The sequence below is a fragment of the Ammodytes marinus genome, assembly GCF_949987685.1.
Source record: "Ammodytes marinus genome assembly, chromosome: 12".
Lineage (NCBI taxonomy): Eukaryota > Metazoa > Chordata > Actinopteri > Uranoscopiformes > Ammodytidae > Ammodytes > Ammodytes marinus.
This window is the reverse complement of record NC_137216.1, coordinates 6,306,050-6,322,665: the sequence shown is the minus strand read 5'-3', so window position 1 is coordinate 6,322,665 and position 16,616 is coordinate 6,306,050. Positions and strand designations below refer to the sequence as shown.

Below are 16,616 nucleotides of genomic sequence, written 5' to 3'. Positions count from 1 at the left end.
GAAAGCCCAGTAGCTGCTTTTTTTAAAGGTGGAAAAAGTCTGTTTAGTTGATATGAGTCTAAAATACAATTTTGAAGTGACACTGTCAGACTATGTTTCTTTAAAAGTTAGCTGTTTTTTATAGTTTTGGTTAAATAAAAAATTTTATGGGCACAATTTATTTACTTAACAGTCACGGGGTTAGACTGCAGTGTATTTTGTTTTTTAATTTAATATTTTTTCTATTGATGAACTTACATTTTGGACAATAAGCGGGATTCTAATTGAGTTTCTATTTTTTTGTTGCCTGAGAAGCTGTCAACATTTCCAATTTTTTTCAAATGAAATTAAAAACAAAAAGACAACTTCTGAAACATACCGAAGGCCTCGTCAAATGGCACTTTTTGTTCAGTTGATCAAACTCAAAACTACTTTAACACTTTTTACTGTACCATAAAATACTGTCTTTATGTATTCACGTCCTTGCTGTGAGATAGATAATGAGATTGATAGCACACTCATGTCTGTAGGCTAAATATTTAGCTAGCATAGCAGGGGGGAACACTAATGAACTCACTCATTAATTTGATGCGTACAGAGATGAAGTTGTCTGAACTCATTTGTCTGTCTGTGGCTTCTTCACATTGGCTGCACAAACACAAAGGTGGTGGTATTGATCAACTTTCAGCTCTCTAGTGCAACTCCCAAAATGTCTAACTTCTCCTCACAGTTTGAGTTGCTTTCATCCCTGACGTCTCCTCAATGTGTTGTCTCCTTAGGCGCCGCATTCAGCGCCAACCTGACAGGTGGCATCAGCACATCAGTGGCTGTTTTCTGCCACGAATTACCTCATGAACTGGGTAAGAGGAGTGCATCAACAAACTGAAGAAAACAAGTCATTTACCCATGACACACTACACTCTCCATTTACTCAACAAGTAGAACAGAGCTGCTTTGTTAAGGCCGTGCACTTGGTTCACATAATGAGAGCCATTGTCTGCATCTCTGCCTCTCTATTTCATTATTTTTCTCTCAAACTGAAACTTTATTCTCACAACCTTCGGCCCCTTGGATCTTGTCAAAAACCCAGCGCTGTCAAGTCATCACTCTTGTCTTCACTCCAGAAAATGCTACTTTATTTTCTGCAGATTAATGGCTTTTTTATCTGACAGTTGTCAATGTGTCATGATGACACACTGTGCCTGGCGCACATTGTTCATTACAGTCACACTCAAAAGCTGCTGCTGCGTCCTATTTGCATAGAAATGGAAGTGGCCACAGTGGAGTTAAAATCACAGACAATGGGGTCCACCCACAGCAAATCAGTAGTAAAGATGTGTTTGGTGGCAGAGCGGTTTCCATGCCTTTAGTGTGTGTCTGATGAATAGAGTAGTTTCAATTACAGCAGAGTGTGAGTCGGTGAATAATCGTCTACGTTTGTCTGCCTGCTCCCTCTTCTGTTGACTAGAAGCATCCTGTCCTACTGTTATTGTTGTGTTCACGGTATAAAGGAAAATTGGCTTCTGTGTGTGTGTGTGTGTGTGTGTGTGTGTGTGTGTGTGTGTGTGTGAGGTAGGGGGATGAAACATATATGGGTTTAAACTTCCCACGAGGAACTTGTAAATGTTTAATCTAATTTTACCTCCAATGATCATAAATGAACTTTAAACGCAAACGACACCGTCAGCGAAAAGAACGCGTCTATGCTATTATTGATGCCTCTGCAGGGGTTCCGATTTTTCCCGGTGAACTTAGACAAAATCATTTACGGCAGGCAGACCAGAACATCCTGTGTTTCCCAAACAGTACTAAATGAAAGTTTAACCTAACCCATATTACCATTTATTCATCTTAAATAGTCACACATAAATACATTACCACATCTCGGTGCATCCTGTGGTCTCTTTCACTCGCTACCCAAAAATAATGCACACGCCTAGCTAGACTCAACAAAATAAAAAAGTTCCTCGTGGACACTTTCACTAACGCTGCCAAAACCTACTCTAGCTCTGATGTGTAGCCTCTAGCTGGATTGAATGCCATCCGCGGTTATTGTCTGTATGTGCGAACTAAGGTTCATGTCATTATTTAATTAAAAGACGCTGGCTAAGAGCTGTGGTTTTGGTGCAACATGTTTGCCCCTTAAACACTGATTTTACTGCACTGTGAGTTACCAGATGCTGGGGTCCTGTCTGGAGCAGCATGTGGAGATATGCGAGCTCACTCTCTTTCCCTTTGTCTTCTTCACGTTGTTTCCTGTTGATTGGTTGCTGTCGCGCCCTCGTGTCTGAGCGACCCCAGCAGTTTGAACGAGCGCGTCTCTCAGCCACTGCTCAACACAAAGGCCTAGCAGCTGGATGGCAGGGATGATGATGATTAGGGTTCTTTAACCACCCAGAGTGAAGCTAATTGGCAGTGATGGCTGTGTTAATTGCAGTAGATGAGGCGGCGGCGGGCGCTTCTGAATGTGTGACGGATTGGAATCGGAGAGGAAGGAAACGTCAAAAGAAAGTTGTAGAACGGGAGAAAAAAGGCCATTGAAGATTTTGAAGTGAGGTGTGTGTCTGTGTGTGTGTGTGTGTGTGTGTTTCGGACTATCTCTCGTTAACCCCCCTCCACACACACACACACACACACACGCAGACACACACTTCATTCTGTTGGTTTGATTGATGGATGAGAGCAGAGTGGTAATATATTCATTGTGGTAATTAGTGAGGAAAAGAGGCCGCTTGTTACACGGTGCAGGAAATGTAGGCCACCCCCTTCTTAAGCATTCATCTCTCTCCAAATCCAGGGCGTTTCCGCTGAGACTTGGGCCTCTTCCCGCATTTGGCCCGGCAATGATTGAGGAGGGTGGAGAGGGCTACGGCATGCATATGTAATCATAAGTGTATCAGAAGGGAGCTAAAGACATATTTCTTAGAAAGAGCGGCTCCCGGTCTGTTTTTCCACATTCCTCAAGACAGATAGCGGTAGCAGCAGCAGTGTGGAGGCTTTGAAGGAGTTTGCCTTTGGTGAAGACGAGGTGAGTCAGAATAGATGGTAAAGGGAAAGATAAACACCGCGCAACATGTGCTCAGCTATTTGTCAATGCTGCAGCATTACATAAAGGGCGCTTTCACACCTTCATTGTTTGGTTCAAAACACAGCAATAGCGTTCGGACGTGCACCAAACAGGCACCCAGACCTTTTTGAAGAGGTGGTCTCGGTACACTTCCAAACCAACTCTTGTGCGGTTCGTTTGTGGTGCACAGGTAAAAAATAAAATGTAACGAGGCATGAACATTACACTAAACCACTTTCATAAAAAGAAACGTTCATGCCAGTTGGAGACATGAGCGTTAGGCCTTGTGGCTCGGAATGAGAAGTGGGTTCTGGGTTGTGTTTGATGCTCTTTTAACGAGTGTGTGTGTGTGTGTCTTTCCCCGGCTGGCAGGTGACTTTGCAGTGCTGCTGAAAGCGGGGATGAGCGTGAAGCAGGCCATCTTCTACAACCTGCTGTCCGCCCTCATGGCCTACGTCGGCATGGTGATCGGCACAGCCGTGGGCACGTACACACACAATGTCACCAGTTGGATCTTCGCCATCACAGCTGGCATGTTCCTTTATGTGGCTCTGGTGGATATGGTAAGTCGGCACGCTGCACATCCCACGGTGATAACTGTTCCCCAACATCAGCTCTTTTATTTATATATATATATATATATATATATACTGTATATGTGTGTGTGTGTGTGTGTAAAAACGTGATTAGGATTTCATACATTGCCCGATCAGTAAAAGGGAAGAGTATTCATAAAATGTATATTGGCAATCACTTAATAAAGCTTTTGAGGAAAAACACATGATTTTCTATACATTTTCTATAAAAATATTAATTTAAAATAGAATAAGCTCTAAAATCAAATATAAAGTGGTGTGTTTTGTGTGTTCTTATTCAGTTTGGGGGCTGATTTAGAGTCAATGTGGACGTTATTGAAGAAAAATTCATTATTTTTTATTAACTTAACTAACCCTAACCCATACTGTTGTCTCTTTGACAGCTGCCAGAAATGCTTCACGGGGACAGTGAGGACCACAAGCGCTGCCAGCTGGGACACTTTGCCTTGCAGAACCTGGGCCTGCTGACCGGCTTTGGCATCATGCTGCTAATCGCCATCTTCGAAGACCAAATTGTTATCGATTTTGGCCAGTTGTAGAGGAGAGCGAGGGGGAGGGAGGGAGGGAGAGCTGGATGTATCAATATTGTTCTTCTTGGCCTTAACACGCTTTTCTTTTGTTTGCAATGTAAACGGCCCCAGTCTTGCATGCAATGTGAGTCTCATTCATGGCCTCCGCACCTTCCATTCCTGACAAGCAGCGGTAGCTTTATGCATATCTCATGACTCATGTTTACACTGCTGCTCCTCCATCACCTCAAGTCTGTCGGCTCCAATCCTGTCTGCTCCCTGTCAAGCAGGGAGTTGGATGAAAGGAGACCAGAAGACAAGACACCTCTCCTGCTCTGAAAAAAGAAAGAGCTAAGATATTACGTTGGTGCAGGACGCATGTTCCCGCAGAGAGGCAGCTGTCACGGCCCAGCAGCTCACCGCCTATGCATCATCACCTGTTGTTAACGTGTTGTTGTCATCGCTCATCCACTCTGTGCTGTGTCCCATCATGCATTGCCTTGTACATCTGTGGTGTGTGTGTGTGTGTTTTTGTTCCAACCGCCATCCATCATCAGCTTTTTGATGTAATCACGCTGTGTATCCAACATGTCGCGTCTCTCTGTGCCAAGCCCCTGACCACTGGAGCAGCCAGTGACTGCAAACACACCGCCACAGTGTCCTTAAAGAGACAGAGAGCTACTGGAATAATCTGGAACACCTTTAGCTCATGTTGCTTCACCCGCAAAATGTGTCCCAAAGCTGTAAGCTGCAAAACACAACAGTGTTCCTCCTGACTTTGTCCGGGACATTGTCTAAATGGCTACATTTTTTATTTTATTTTTCATTAGCAACCTCTTTTCGTTCAAAACTACAGAGTTATGTAACTAACCCTTGGGAATATTAATATGAAACCTTTGTAGTTGAAAGCGATAGCTAATAGCTGCCACAGCCTTTTACAAATTAGAATCAAGACTTCGCAATGTTTTTGTTTAGAGACTAGATGTCACAATCGTCTGACCTTTTTTTTCTTCAGGTTTTGACAATCTAGCCCAAGGAAACATTTCCTCGTCAGGCCTTTATGCTGTACTTTTCTTTGTAAGAACCAAGAACGGCTCCATAATGTGAATTGAAACAAACTGGCTATTCTTGTCTTTGTCAAAAAAGTATTGTAGTTTACTAGATTAATTTAATGTGCCTCTGTGAGTTCTTAAATGGGGCTTTGTCATGTCAAACTGCCCCACGCTGGACATTGATTACAGTGGGAGGTTAAGTTGACACAATAATGCTCATTTGTGTTGATGTTCTGTAAATACGCAAAGTCTTTATAGTGTCAGTAGTTTAGCTGTTTAAAGTTGAATAATAGGTTTGAAAGTACTTCTGTCAAGACAAGAACAATAAACTTCCTGACAATCTGAAATTGACCAATCAAAAAGCAGGGCTCTTGTATTGCAGTAACAGTGTACTTTGTTTTCAAATTACAGCATTCCCTGTGCTTGTAATGGATGTTTAATCCAAGTATTCAAACTATATGACAAAGATTATTATGTTTCCATGCACTAAAGTCATTCTGCTGACGGTGCCAAATCAAACCTCAGTGTTGATTTTCAGTGGCTGGTGCTTGACACCCCCTCTCTCCCTGACATTCCATTGGCTGTTCTGCGGCTCAGATGCTAAGCTAGCTAGCCTAGCTTCAGCTGTCGGAGCACAGAGATTCCATTTGTTGCTTCATTTATCCTGTCACTGTGTGACGCCATCCATCGTCTATGTCTGACCTGGCTTTTTATCATCGTCAGTCACGTTGTATTCATGTTATTGTTCTGACTGAATCATGCATGAAGCTTGGTTGAAACGGTACAGACATGGTGCTGAGTGTAAATTTGTCTTCATTCTTTGTACTGCGAAGTTAAACTATTAACAACTTTTGTTACTTTTTATTTTTTAAATTAACCGCTTGAAGATCACGAGAAGTTCTTCGGGGTGAAGGGTGTTCTGAGCCTCTTTGAAGATGAAGATGATGATGCAGAAACGTATGTGCATCAGAAGCATCTTTTCACAGACATTTTATGATTTCATATTTAATGTTAGTCCACACAATTGTTAATCAGGACCTGAATGTATTTTGATGGAAGTTCATAATTTTTTTAATATGAGTTTGACATTTATTCAGTTGTCTCCTTAAATTTTCTAAATTTGTTCTTTATATTTTTACGATTTGTTTTGAGGCACTGTTATCTATTGCGTTTCCTAAATTACTTCTATAATTTAAATCAAAACTGTACTGTCAGGTGTTAGATAAGAGACACTTTAAGACACTATACCCCAAAGGAAAGTTTCTTCACTGTTTATTGAGCAAACAGTTGTCTGTAAAATGAAGGCCCATGATTGTTCCCATTTTTGCTTTGTTGTATGTGCATTTGTTTAGTAATCTGGATATAAAATTCGGAATAACACATCCTTGCTCTTTGCCTGTCTGTGCATTCTTCCCATGGCGAAAGGAAAATAAACTCTGAAAAGCTCCTGGACTCCTGATCTCTAATGGGTTTGCCGTAATGTTACAGAGAAAATTAGTGTTTAGAGTCCAGATAGACCCCATTCCAGGGTGAAGGGTGCATCAGGGAAAGAAGAGAGGTGGATGAAGTGATGCTCCCATCATTCCTAGTGTCTTAGGTACAAGCTATGTGGGCAGTGTACAGTAGGATCTGGGGTCGCTTCAGTTGGTTAGGTCTAGGTTCAGCAACCTTATGTACCAAAAAAAGCTCATCAGAATGTGCTACAGCGAATGGGTGCCATAATCAAAGCTAAAGATCGTCCAAAGAGATATTTGAGTGTGACTTGTTTTTTGGCCGGGCAGTGTAGTATACACTTAAAGGTATGTTTGCTAAGGATTCCCAACCCTCCCAAAAAATAAAGTACAGAGTCATACAGTAATAATCTATCTCAATGATCACTTGTCCCACTAGAATCTTTGGTGGTGTGTTTATTTTCAGGGCGTAGCATTTGTCAGTTGTGTTTTTTAAGTACAAGATTGGTGTAAGTCTACAGTTACTAACAGGGTTAGCCCTCGTTATTAGCCGGCTAACACTGATAAGAGTACTTTCAAGGGGTCTGGCGTAGTCCTTATTCGGGGCTTTACCTCTGCACTTTTATTGGTTGAGGGTTTAACACTCCCCCACCCACATTGCTCTAAGGTTGACACCTAGATCTCTATTAAGTCAGTAAAACCAGAACTTGTGCTATTGTATTAAAACAGTACCATGTTACAAAGAACTAGACCTGTTACTGCATCAAAAAGACGCAGCGCTTTCTATATATTCTTTATTTAATTCCACATTAGTGCAAACATAGACTATGAGTTGAGCTGGCAGAGCAGAGCTACCCCTCTTCTGATCCAGTGGTCAGCAGACACGTTGGAGTTGAGTGTCATGGCGATGACATAGTTGGTGGAGTGTCCGGTGGTGGACAGGGTTCCACGCCGATCGCCGGTCTTGTAGACGGGCGCCAGGTAGCACATCCTCTGAGGGATGTCCTGCCGTTTGAGTGGCTTCAGCCACATCTGACAGAGAGAGGAGTTACAGAGTGCTGGGTCAAATTATGGAATTTTAAAATTAAAGCTGCGGCTGCACCTTTTGCCTACTCCACCTCCATTAATCACTTTGGCAAACAGCCACTGTCATTTAGGAGCTGTTTTCCCATTCAAAGCATTTGACTAGTGGAAGTATTCAATTGGCAAATGAGATTCTTAACGCTGCCGCTTACGAGCACCAAAGTTAACAACTGGACAATATGATGAATGCATGCTGATGGCCGATGTGTCAAAGAAACATAACGATCAGATTGTTTAACGGTCAGGACATTAAAGAGTGGATACTAACCTGGAGCTCCATTTATTTGATCTAAACATTCACTTACAAATTAGAACTTTGGGTTCATAAACTTATAAAACAATAGCGTTAACGAGGAAAAGTCCCCTTGGGCTATTAGGGAGTCTTGGTTGTGCAAAAAGGGATAAATTGGGCCACAGAAAAAGAAATCTTTCAAAAAACAAAACAAAAACTGTTTGTTGAGTTGCAGCCAGAAGTATTCATCTGGTTCCATAACCGGCGCCTCTGAGAAGATTTGCATTTCAAAGCAAGCCACGGCATCCTCTGTTGTGATCCCCCCTCCCCCCAGACACACACACACACACAAATAGTAAACACATTTTAATTAAGTTCCGCTCTTGTCAAAAACTGATTCTCTTAATAACTTGCCCTGAAATGTCTGAATATTAAAAAAGTCAGGCTTGTGCATTATTCATAATGGCTGAATGCTTTGTGAAGACGAGAGAACAGAGGGAGGAAAAGACTTTAAAAGAGAAGGGAGAAGTTGATCCGTCCTCGCTCTCTGCCACTGGCACTCTGTTTCCATCACTCTGTCAGCCTGCTTTCATATAGCTTATCAAGCTCTGTTAATGAATAAAGGGATGAGAGCCAAGGAGCCAGGCTTCCTACAGGCACAACGGAGGAATAAAGTGCTGAAGCTGCTGCTAGCTAGTAGGTCCACAGAACATTGTGCTGGGGGTTCACGTTCTCAGCTGAGAATAAATACCATATTGGTCTCTGATATAAAAAAAGACATGCTTCTCGCAGGAGTGTGTAAAGCTGAATAAAGATAGACTGTGTTCCATTTTCAGAAGTAGTTTGTGAAGAGATATGTTTCCTCTATTGACGCCCAGAGAGATTCACGGGATCAATAAACCTCTTTCCCTTAAACTTTAGGTAAGAATCTTATGCAACAAGGATTTCTCACCTGTGGTGATTTTCACCTCACACTGCCAAGGTATTCTACACCAAGGATTAAATAGTTTGGGGCTCAGACCTGAACAACAATGAAAATGTAAACCCACACATTTCTCAATGTATATTTGTACTTTCAGGACAACCAAAGATTTTAAAGTGGCAGTTGGAAAAGACACCAATTGGACTCTGATATTAACTCACATTTATTATTAGAGTGTCAAAATCTGATAATTGTATAACTTATGAACCATAAAACTTAAAGTTTGGGATTCTTGATTCCTTAAAGAATAAAAAATGTGGCTCAATTTGAGGTTCATAGTTCATTCTTGACCTGACAAACAGACTATTTTAGTCTGATGATCATGTTATTTATGTTCTCATCACTATAGTATATGTACAGTGTATGTGTGCAGTGTGTGTCTACTGTCTGTGTGTGGGTGTGTTCAGTGTGTGTGTGCTCCTCACCACAGGCATGGGGTCATGCAGTACTTTGGGATGGGACTCAGCCAGGAGTTTGGTCTTTCTGTCCCAGCGGGCTCCATCAAGAAACAGACCTCTAATGTACACACCTGAGTGTCACACACAAACACAGAGAAAATTCAGAGGTAGAAGAGAGTCTGTTATTGAATACTATGATATTACTATCACCACAAACCCTCCAGCCTTTGAGTACTCTGCCATTGACTAACTCTATGTACTGTATCAAGCTGAGCTTACTGTGCTCTGACGCATTCTTTTCAGAAAGCATGCAGGCTCTCATACTAATATGACGGGGGGAAAAGGGTGAGACTTTGAAATAATTGACGGTTGGTATCGTATATCACACACCCAAATGCACAAACACACTGAAGGATTTGTAGCTAGACGGTGCAGGCTGTGTTAGTGTGATGGGGCCCCGGCTGGGAACTGACTGCTGGAGCTTTGACTGAGATTCTCATAGCGGAGCTGGAGGCACAGCGAGGGGCCGACACAAGTCTACAAGCAGACGAGAGGCAGACAGGCTCTGCCTTAACTTCACTCAGCCTAATGTCACTTTTCATCTGTTTGTTTCTTCTCCACCCATCCACTGCTTTTTTTCAGTTTTTTCTTTGAAACCATGGCGTTTCACCCACTCGTTCTCCTTTAAATCCATGTTTTTTTCCCCTCTCCCTTCATTTAAAGCAGTGGACGGTGTGCTGAGCCTCAGGGCCATATTCACCTGTTAAAGCTATTCTCATATCAAACTCTCCTCTAAACACAGCCTTTCTTCTCCTCCACCCCCATTAGTGTCCTACCGTCCTCTGGGGGCCGTTTGTATTGTATGTCATCCAGGACCTCAAAGTCGAAGCCCAACAAGTCGATGGGGATGGTGTGTTTCCTGGCGTAGTTCTGCTGGCTGCCTGTGAGGAAGGCCTGGGTGAAGAAGAATCCTGTCACCCAGAATACAGCCGGTGTACCGTGATCGTACCAGTCCTGAAAACACAGCAGGCCACAGAGAGACATTTAGGGGCCATAGCAGCCAGAACACATTGGACCCACTGGGTTTCAGAATGGGTTGAGATTGAGTTCTTTGAAGTTTAAATACCACAATACACTTTTTAAAATATTTTGTAACATGGTTACAACCGCAAAACATTATCATAGAGTCAACCATAATACAAAGAAACTGAATACATGATTGAACATTTGACTGGTTCATGCTCACAAAAAAGAAAACAGGTCTTTGCTGAGGTCAGCCCAGCGCTGAGCATACAAAGCTCATGTAAATGCAAAAATGTCAGAAAATATTTATTAATTTATTCATGAACCATGATTGTCAACTAAAACATCTTGCCCCATACCAAGACGGTTTAATATTACAGGTTATCTATCAGTCAGTCTATAGCCAGGCTAATATCAGCATGCTAGCATGCTAACAATAATAATGTAACATGCTGATTTTTAATTATGTTGCCTATGCTTAGTTTAGTGGGTTAGCATGCTAACATTTGCTAATAGGCTCTAAATACAAACTTGGTTTTGCAGATGTTTGGTCAAAATGGCAATCCATCCATGTTGATGAGATACAACCTCTTGGAGGAGCAACCAACCAATGCTACTGCCATACTTCGAGCTCACGGGCCTTCTTATTCAACAAAATCTGTAACACTTTACAATAAGGGTACACTAATTGACGGATAGTTAATGCTTAGATAATGCTCAATTAGCCTTAACTAAGCATTTACTAACCATTAATAACGGCTTTATGATTAACTAAGCATCAACTAACCAGTGTGCTTAGTTCATGTTTAATTAAGCATTAGTTAACTATGCATAGACAATGTTTAAGCAATAATTGCCTAACCGTTAATAACTAAGCATTAACAGTTAGTAAATGCTTAATAAGCATTAACTACACATTAACTAACTGTTTATAGAATTATCCAAGCATTAACTAACGGTTAATTAATGTACCCTTGTTGTAAAGTGTAACTTATTTATTTTTATAAAAGCTGATAGTGAGTTAATCACCTCTGTCCCGGAGGATTTAGTGCTTTAATCCACCGCATGATGATTAAAGTCTCCAATTGTCAAAACACGCCATGAGTCCATTATTGTTAAGTTTGGAGTACTGTAAACTCTACTGTCAAGTCCATTATTACTTCACAGCAAAGCAAAAGGGAATAATGATGTTTTGGGCAAAATGATTGCTTTCTGAAGAGGCTCGTTAAGGTACACTTCGGCTAAATGAAACTTATTATGAAATTATGTTTTGAGTGTTGGTTGTTTTAAGTATTTTCCATAAATGAGCCAGTCCACTCATAACAAAGCAACATATGCTCGTGTCCTGTTTAAGATGAGAAAAACATCCTCAGTTTGTTCCAAAACGACCACTTACTTACTATCAAAAACTGTGACCTGTAACTGGACTATGTTTTTCCTCCTCAACTTTCTATAAAGAAACACAACAATCACATGTTGCGGTCTTCTTCAGATTAGAAACCCGTGATGCGCAGGCTCTCCCTGTGGGGAGTCATGGGTGGACATTTCCACCGGGATAACACACACACTCTTCATTCTTTTCACTCCACTGAGTCATTTTGGACAGGAGGAATACAGTACCTCTCCAGGGAAAACAAAGACGGAGTACACTCTGTAGACTCACATGACACAGCAGCTCATGTGTCTGCATGTGTTTCCTGTACCAACTGGGCCCGTGAGTGAGAAGCATTACTGGATTCCCCCTGACTCCCTGGTTCAATGGAGCGACCTTGTGTAACTCGGTGTGACACGGCTTAAGGCAGCGTTTGAGTTCACGGTAGAGGGTGCATGTGATACTAGCACCTCAACACTGAGGCCAAACATGGCTACAAAGAATTACAGTCTCTGACCAGGGGAACTGCAGGAGTCAAAGTAGCCAAACATATTACTGAGACACTTAATGTTCCTCTCATTCCTTTATCTGTGTATGCAACTCAACACTGCTGAAGTGAAATCACCCTACATGTTTTGTGCAGGCCATTACACAACAGCATTTTAGGTAGGTTAGGTATTTTACTGGAGATTGAACGTGACAATCTTCATGCACTAATCTGATTCTGCTAAAAGAGCGAGATCAAGAGATTACAATATTTGCTTTTTACACTGAAAACAAGTAATTTGTCATTACTACCATGTTTGTTTCTCTACATCTCTTATTCATTTTGTTCTACTTTTTTTATTCGTACCCCCATCGCCTCCTTCTTTGAGGATCACTTAGTCAAATACTTCTCAGTACCTGTAGGAACTTGAGTCTATCCAGGAAGTCGTTGACGTAGCTTCCCAGCGGTTTGAGGCTGGGGTAGGACTTCTTTATCCACATGCCTGGGATGCGACCCTTTAGAATGCTGCTTACCACCTCCTCCAGCTCTGAAGACATCACCACCAGCCCCTAAACGTCAACACACACACACACACATGCAAATGCAGGTATTCACCCACTTCTTCAAAATGTCAAGTTGTTCAAGCCCTCTTCTAATGCTGAATGGTTTTGGAGCTTGTCTCTCCTTGGAGAGCAGGTGACAGACAGCCACAGAATGGGAACTCTTATGGCTCCGTGGGGGGCCTTTGGTATGAAAGATGATGAGTTCATTCTCCTTCCTGACTCTTTATGCTCAATCCACTTCAATCCTACGGGAGTGGCACATCTCAGAAAGAGAGGAAATGTATATGGAGGTTGTTTATTAAATGGTATAAAGAGAGACATGTATGTTCAGGATTACATTTATTATGTAGCGTAATTAAGAGTGCACTGCTACACATAATGCATGCACATTAAGTCAATTCAGATGTTATATACTTTAGTTTAACAACTAAAAATGTGAAACTAAAAAATTAGTCTAATGCAGTACAATAGACTCTTTCCTAGTATGTGCAAAATCTCCAACTGTTTGGAAATACAAAGTCAGTCTTTTTATTATTGTGGATGTAATGGCCTTGTTAAATACCTTGTAAATCATTCTCACAAGGTCAACAACATCTGTATAATGTATCCATTTTATTTCATCTACAGCTCATTGCTTTATGGCTTGGACTAGTACATAATTAAAAACAGTTCACTGCTTATAAGATATTAAACAACACTATCATATATATTAAAAGGAGGAAGCAGTAATTTAGTTTGGTGGTGAATTCTCACTAATTGCCTTACACATTTACAATTATTGTCCAAGTGCTTCGCTGTAACAAGAGAATGCTTAGAGTATCTGATTTCTAAAGATCTATTAGCGGGGTTTCTCCCGTTATTATTCAGAGAGGGTGTGCCTCCTTTCAGGAAATATTGCTTTCACAGCACAGAAATGTAAAATCAATAACGATTCATCATTTGGTCTAACGGTTTATCCGTAAAATACACATTTAGTGCAATCCCAGTGCATTACGCTACGTACCTTGATGGCCTTCTGAATGTTGACACAGGAGTCTCGGATGGTCCTGAGCAGGTTGTTGAAGCGACCCATCTCCTGCAGCAGCACTGTGTTCATGCTCTGGGTGTAGCAGGTGGGAAAGCGTCTCATTGAAGCCTCTAAGTCGTAGTCTTTGGGCAACTTGCGCAAGACGTCGGCTGCCACTTCAAAGACCATGTCGTCGGTGGATTTGGCGTCTCCGCCTGAAGAGCGGGACTGATCAGAGACACACAGCGACAGAGGACAGATGAGACGCAGAGGCACAACTTGTGGCTCAGATTGCTGTGACAGTTATTCGTTTTTCTTTGGCTGCCTTTGACTTGTCAAATTATGTATTCTCTTTTTAGGCACTCCTTTTTTCATTGGTGATATGTGATCTTCAAAAAACCCTGATGTTAAGGAGTTCTGTTTTCTGTTCTGACTTTGCTTCTATTTCATCATACTTGTGACAGATTCATACACAAAATGAGACAGAATAGATAATAATCTTGTGATTTACCTCTTCATTTTACATTCCATTTCTTAATTTGACATTTCTCAGCCTATAGCTACCAACCTAAACCACTGATGATGAGATTCTTATCATAAACAGACAGAGCTTCACCCAACCACTCACACAAGCACACACTCACACACACACAGCCTCCTTAGATGGAAAGCTTCAAAACATTTCCCTGAATTTCTCCCATGCAGAAATTTGACACAATCTTATCAACAATTCTAATAACCATCCATGCTGATAATTATTCACTCTAATCTGTGACTCTTCCGCTTTCCTCTCAGCCCAACTTGCACCATTTACCTATTTGATGCTCAGTCACTAGCCAGCGGTAATGGATAATCATTTGCTAATGGCATTGGGGTTACAGTAGGGGAATGACAAATAGCTGTTTCATTTCATTTGAAGCGTCTCCCTGTTTATCGGTCATTGAGACTGATGAGAACGTATTAGATGCTAATAAAGTCCACACATGACTGAGGCCAATATTAATCTTGTTGAAAGGAGTTTATATGAATAAATGCCAGAATCCATCGAGCTCTAATTTGAGCCTGAGGTCTAGAAGTGGCAATGCCTGTGGAAATCATTTTTCTGTTTGTAGCATGCCAGGTCTGGAGCGCTCTAAATATACTTTGGTGTGTTGGTGTGACAACCTATCGGTATCTTAAAGAGATTAATTCAGAGGAATTAGAATGTATTGGTTGCATATAGACTATATTTAAGTGTGCACATATGGCACTGTGGCCTGGTTCTATATGTAGATCACTTGCACTTTAATATGAAGTTTAATTCCCACAGGAATATATGCAACTCTTGGCATAGTGAGAAATATTTGCTCATTGAAAAGGACTTCTCTGTATCTTTAAATAAATAAATTGATACACAGATAAATAAATAGCCCTTATTATAGCAGAACTTCTGTCATCTTGAGAAGGTGTTGATGTGAAATCTCTTACATTTGATTTGACACTGATAGGAGCCAGGAAATGGTAAGAAATAATTGTCAACGAGCTAACCTAGTCTAGCACTACAGAGCTGAGATATAATGATGTGGGATCATACAGCTCCTACAAAGCAACTGTGAGTCATACTGTGCCTTTGCAGTGTCAAGGGAAAGCTACTCCAAAATAAAAGGGATTTATTTTTCTGTTCTTTGAGAAGTCTCTACAAACTGAAACATTTATATTTTTCTCTTTAATTATTGTTGAATAGTACATTTTAATGGAGGGCAATACAATATGTAATGCAGGCAAGCATACCTTTAAGAATTGGTGGAAACTGGAGAGAAGCATATTGATGCCAGGTGTGTTAATGGAGGCCAGTCTTTCGGTGTCCATGTGCAAGGGTTGTAATGTGTGAATTGTGTGTACTCCAGTCTATTTGTTTGCGTGCACGTCTCATGCACTTGCTGGGTGAGAGCGTAATGCCCGCTCTTGACAAGTTGAAAAAGTAACAGCTGAGTAGTGACATTCCAACTGAGCATCTGGGGGGTTGGCCAAGAAGGGGGCGCGTTGGATTGGGAAGCGACCCAGTGCTGCTGGCACTGAAAATCTGTGAACTTTTTTATTTTTTTCCCCCAGTACAGATGCCAGGCCAGCCACTGTTGTCTTCTACTTCTCAGCCAGTTTCTGCTCATAAACCTCCAGGTCACTTAATGGCATCATAATGAATTCACGATCACACTGCCACATGCAATTCGGGCCCTCTGTCCTCATTTTTATAGCCAATAGTATAAAAATGTAATCTAACCAGCAAGCGTTTTATACAGATGTTGAAATAGCTCAAATTAAATACTTTCCAAGTTATGGTGTGTGTGTGTGTGTGTGTTTTTAGCACTATACTTTTGTTTCTGACTTGCACTAACACATATGATACCTGGTTGTTTCACAGGTCCAGGTGGATTTACCTGTGTAAGCAAGATGCTGTCAAACAGTAGTTGTGTCTCATTCTGATCCTTGGTGATATCTGCGTTGGCGTTCATGCCAAAGATCTCCGGTGACGGGTTGAGTGGCAGCTGCTTGGTGTAGTCTATGTAACTTTGGTACTGCATGAGAGAGGCAGAAGGCAGAGGGAGAGGAGGGGAGAGAAGGAAGGGGACCATTTTTAACACAGCATCAGGAAACATCTCGTGTAATAACGCTCACTGAAAAACAAGTCGGCTCCTTAGATTGCTGACATTTATTATAATGACTATGTAAATGTGACTTCATGAATAAAAGATGTGGTTGGTAGGGGGCTGCAGCACTGGAGAACAAAATGCCAAATAGAATGGAGCGCGCCATAGATGGCACTTGTGTTAACAAAT

General features: G+C 41.4%; 2 protein-coding genes across 2 annotated transcripts in view; one reads left to right on the top strand and one right to left on the bottom strand.

Moving 5' to 3' along the window:
- The window catches only part of slc39a10 (solute carrier family 39 member 10), a gene marked incomplete at its 3' end in the record, with an annotated part of 32,548 nt that extends 28,367 nt beyond the window's left edge, over positions 1 to 4,181 (top strand). The window contains exons 9-11 of the mRNA XM_080037812.1: positions 759 to 839; positions 3,419 to 3,609; positions 4,026 to 4,181. Coding sequence (XP_079893938.1) covers positions 759 to 839; positions 3,419 to 3,609; positions 4,026 to 4,181 — 428 coding nt within the window. The remainder of the gene's footprint in view (positions 1 to 758; positions 840 to 3,418; positions 3,610 to 4,025) is intronic.
- A 3,298-nt stretch (positions 4,182 to 7,479) lies between these two features.
- The window catches only part of dnah7 (dynein, axonemal, heavy chain 7), a gene marked incomplete at both ends in the record, with an annotated part of 88,680 nt that continues 79,543 nt past the window's right edge, over positions 7,480 to 16,616 (bottom strand). Inside the window, 6 exons of the mRNA XM_080037993.1 lie at positions 7,480 to 7,686; positions 9,377 to 9,480; positions 10,186 to 10,363; positions 12,648 to 12,800; positions 13,798 to 14,028; positions 16,218 to 16,355. Coding sequence (XP_079894119.1) covers positions 7,480 to 7,686; positions 9,377 to 9,480; positions 10,186 to 10,363; positions 12,648 to 12,800; positions 13,798 to 14,028; positions 16,218 to 16,355 — 1,011 coding nt within the window. The remainder of the gene's footprint in view (positions 7,687 to 9,376; positions 9,481 to 10,185; positions 10,364 to 12,647; positions 12,801 to 13,797; positions 14,029 to 16,217; positions 16,356 to 16,616) is intronic.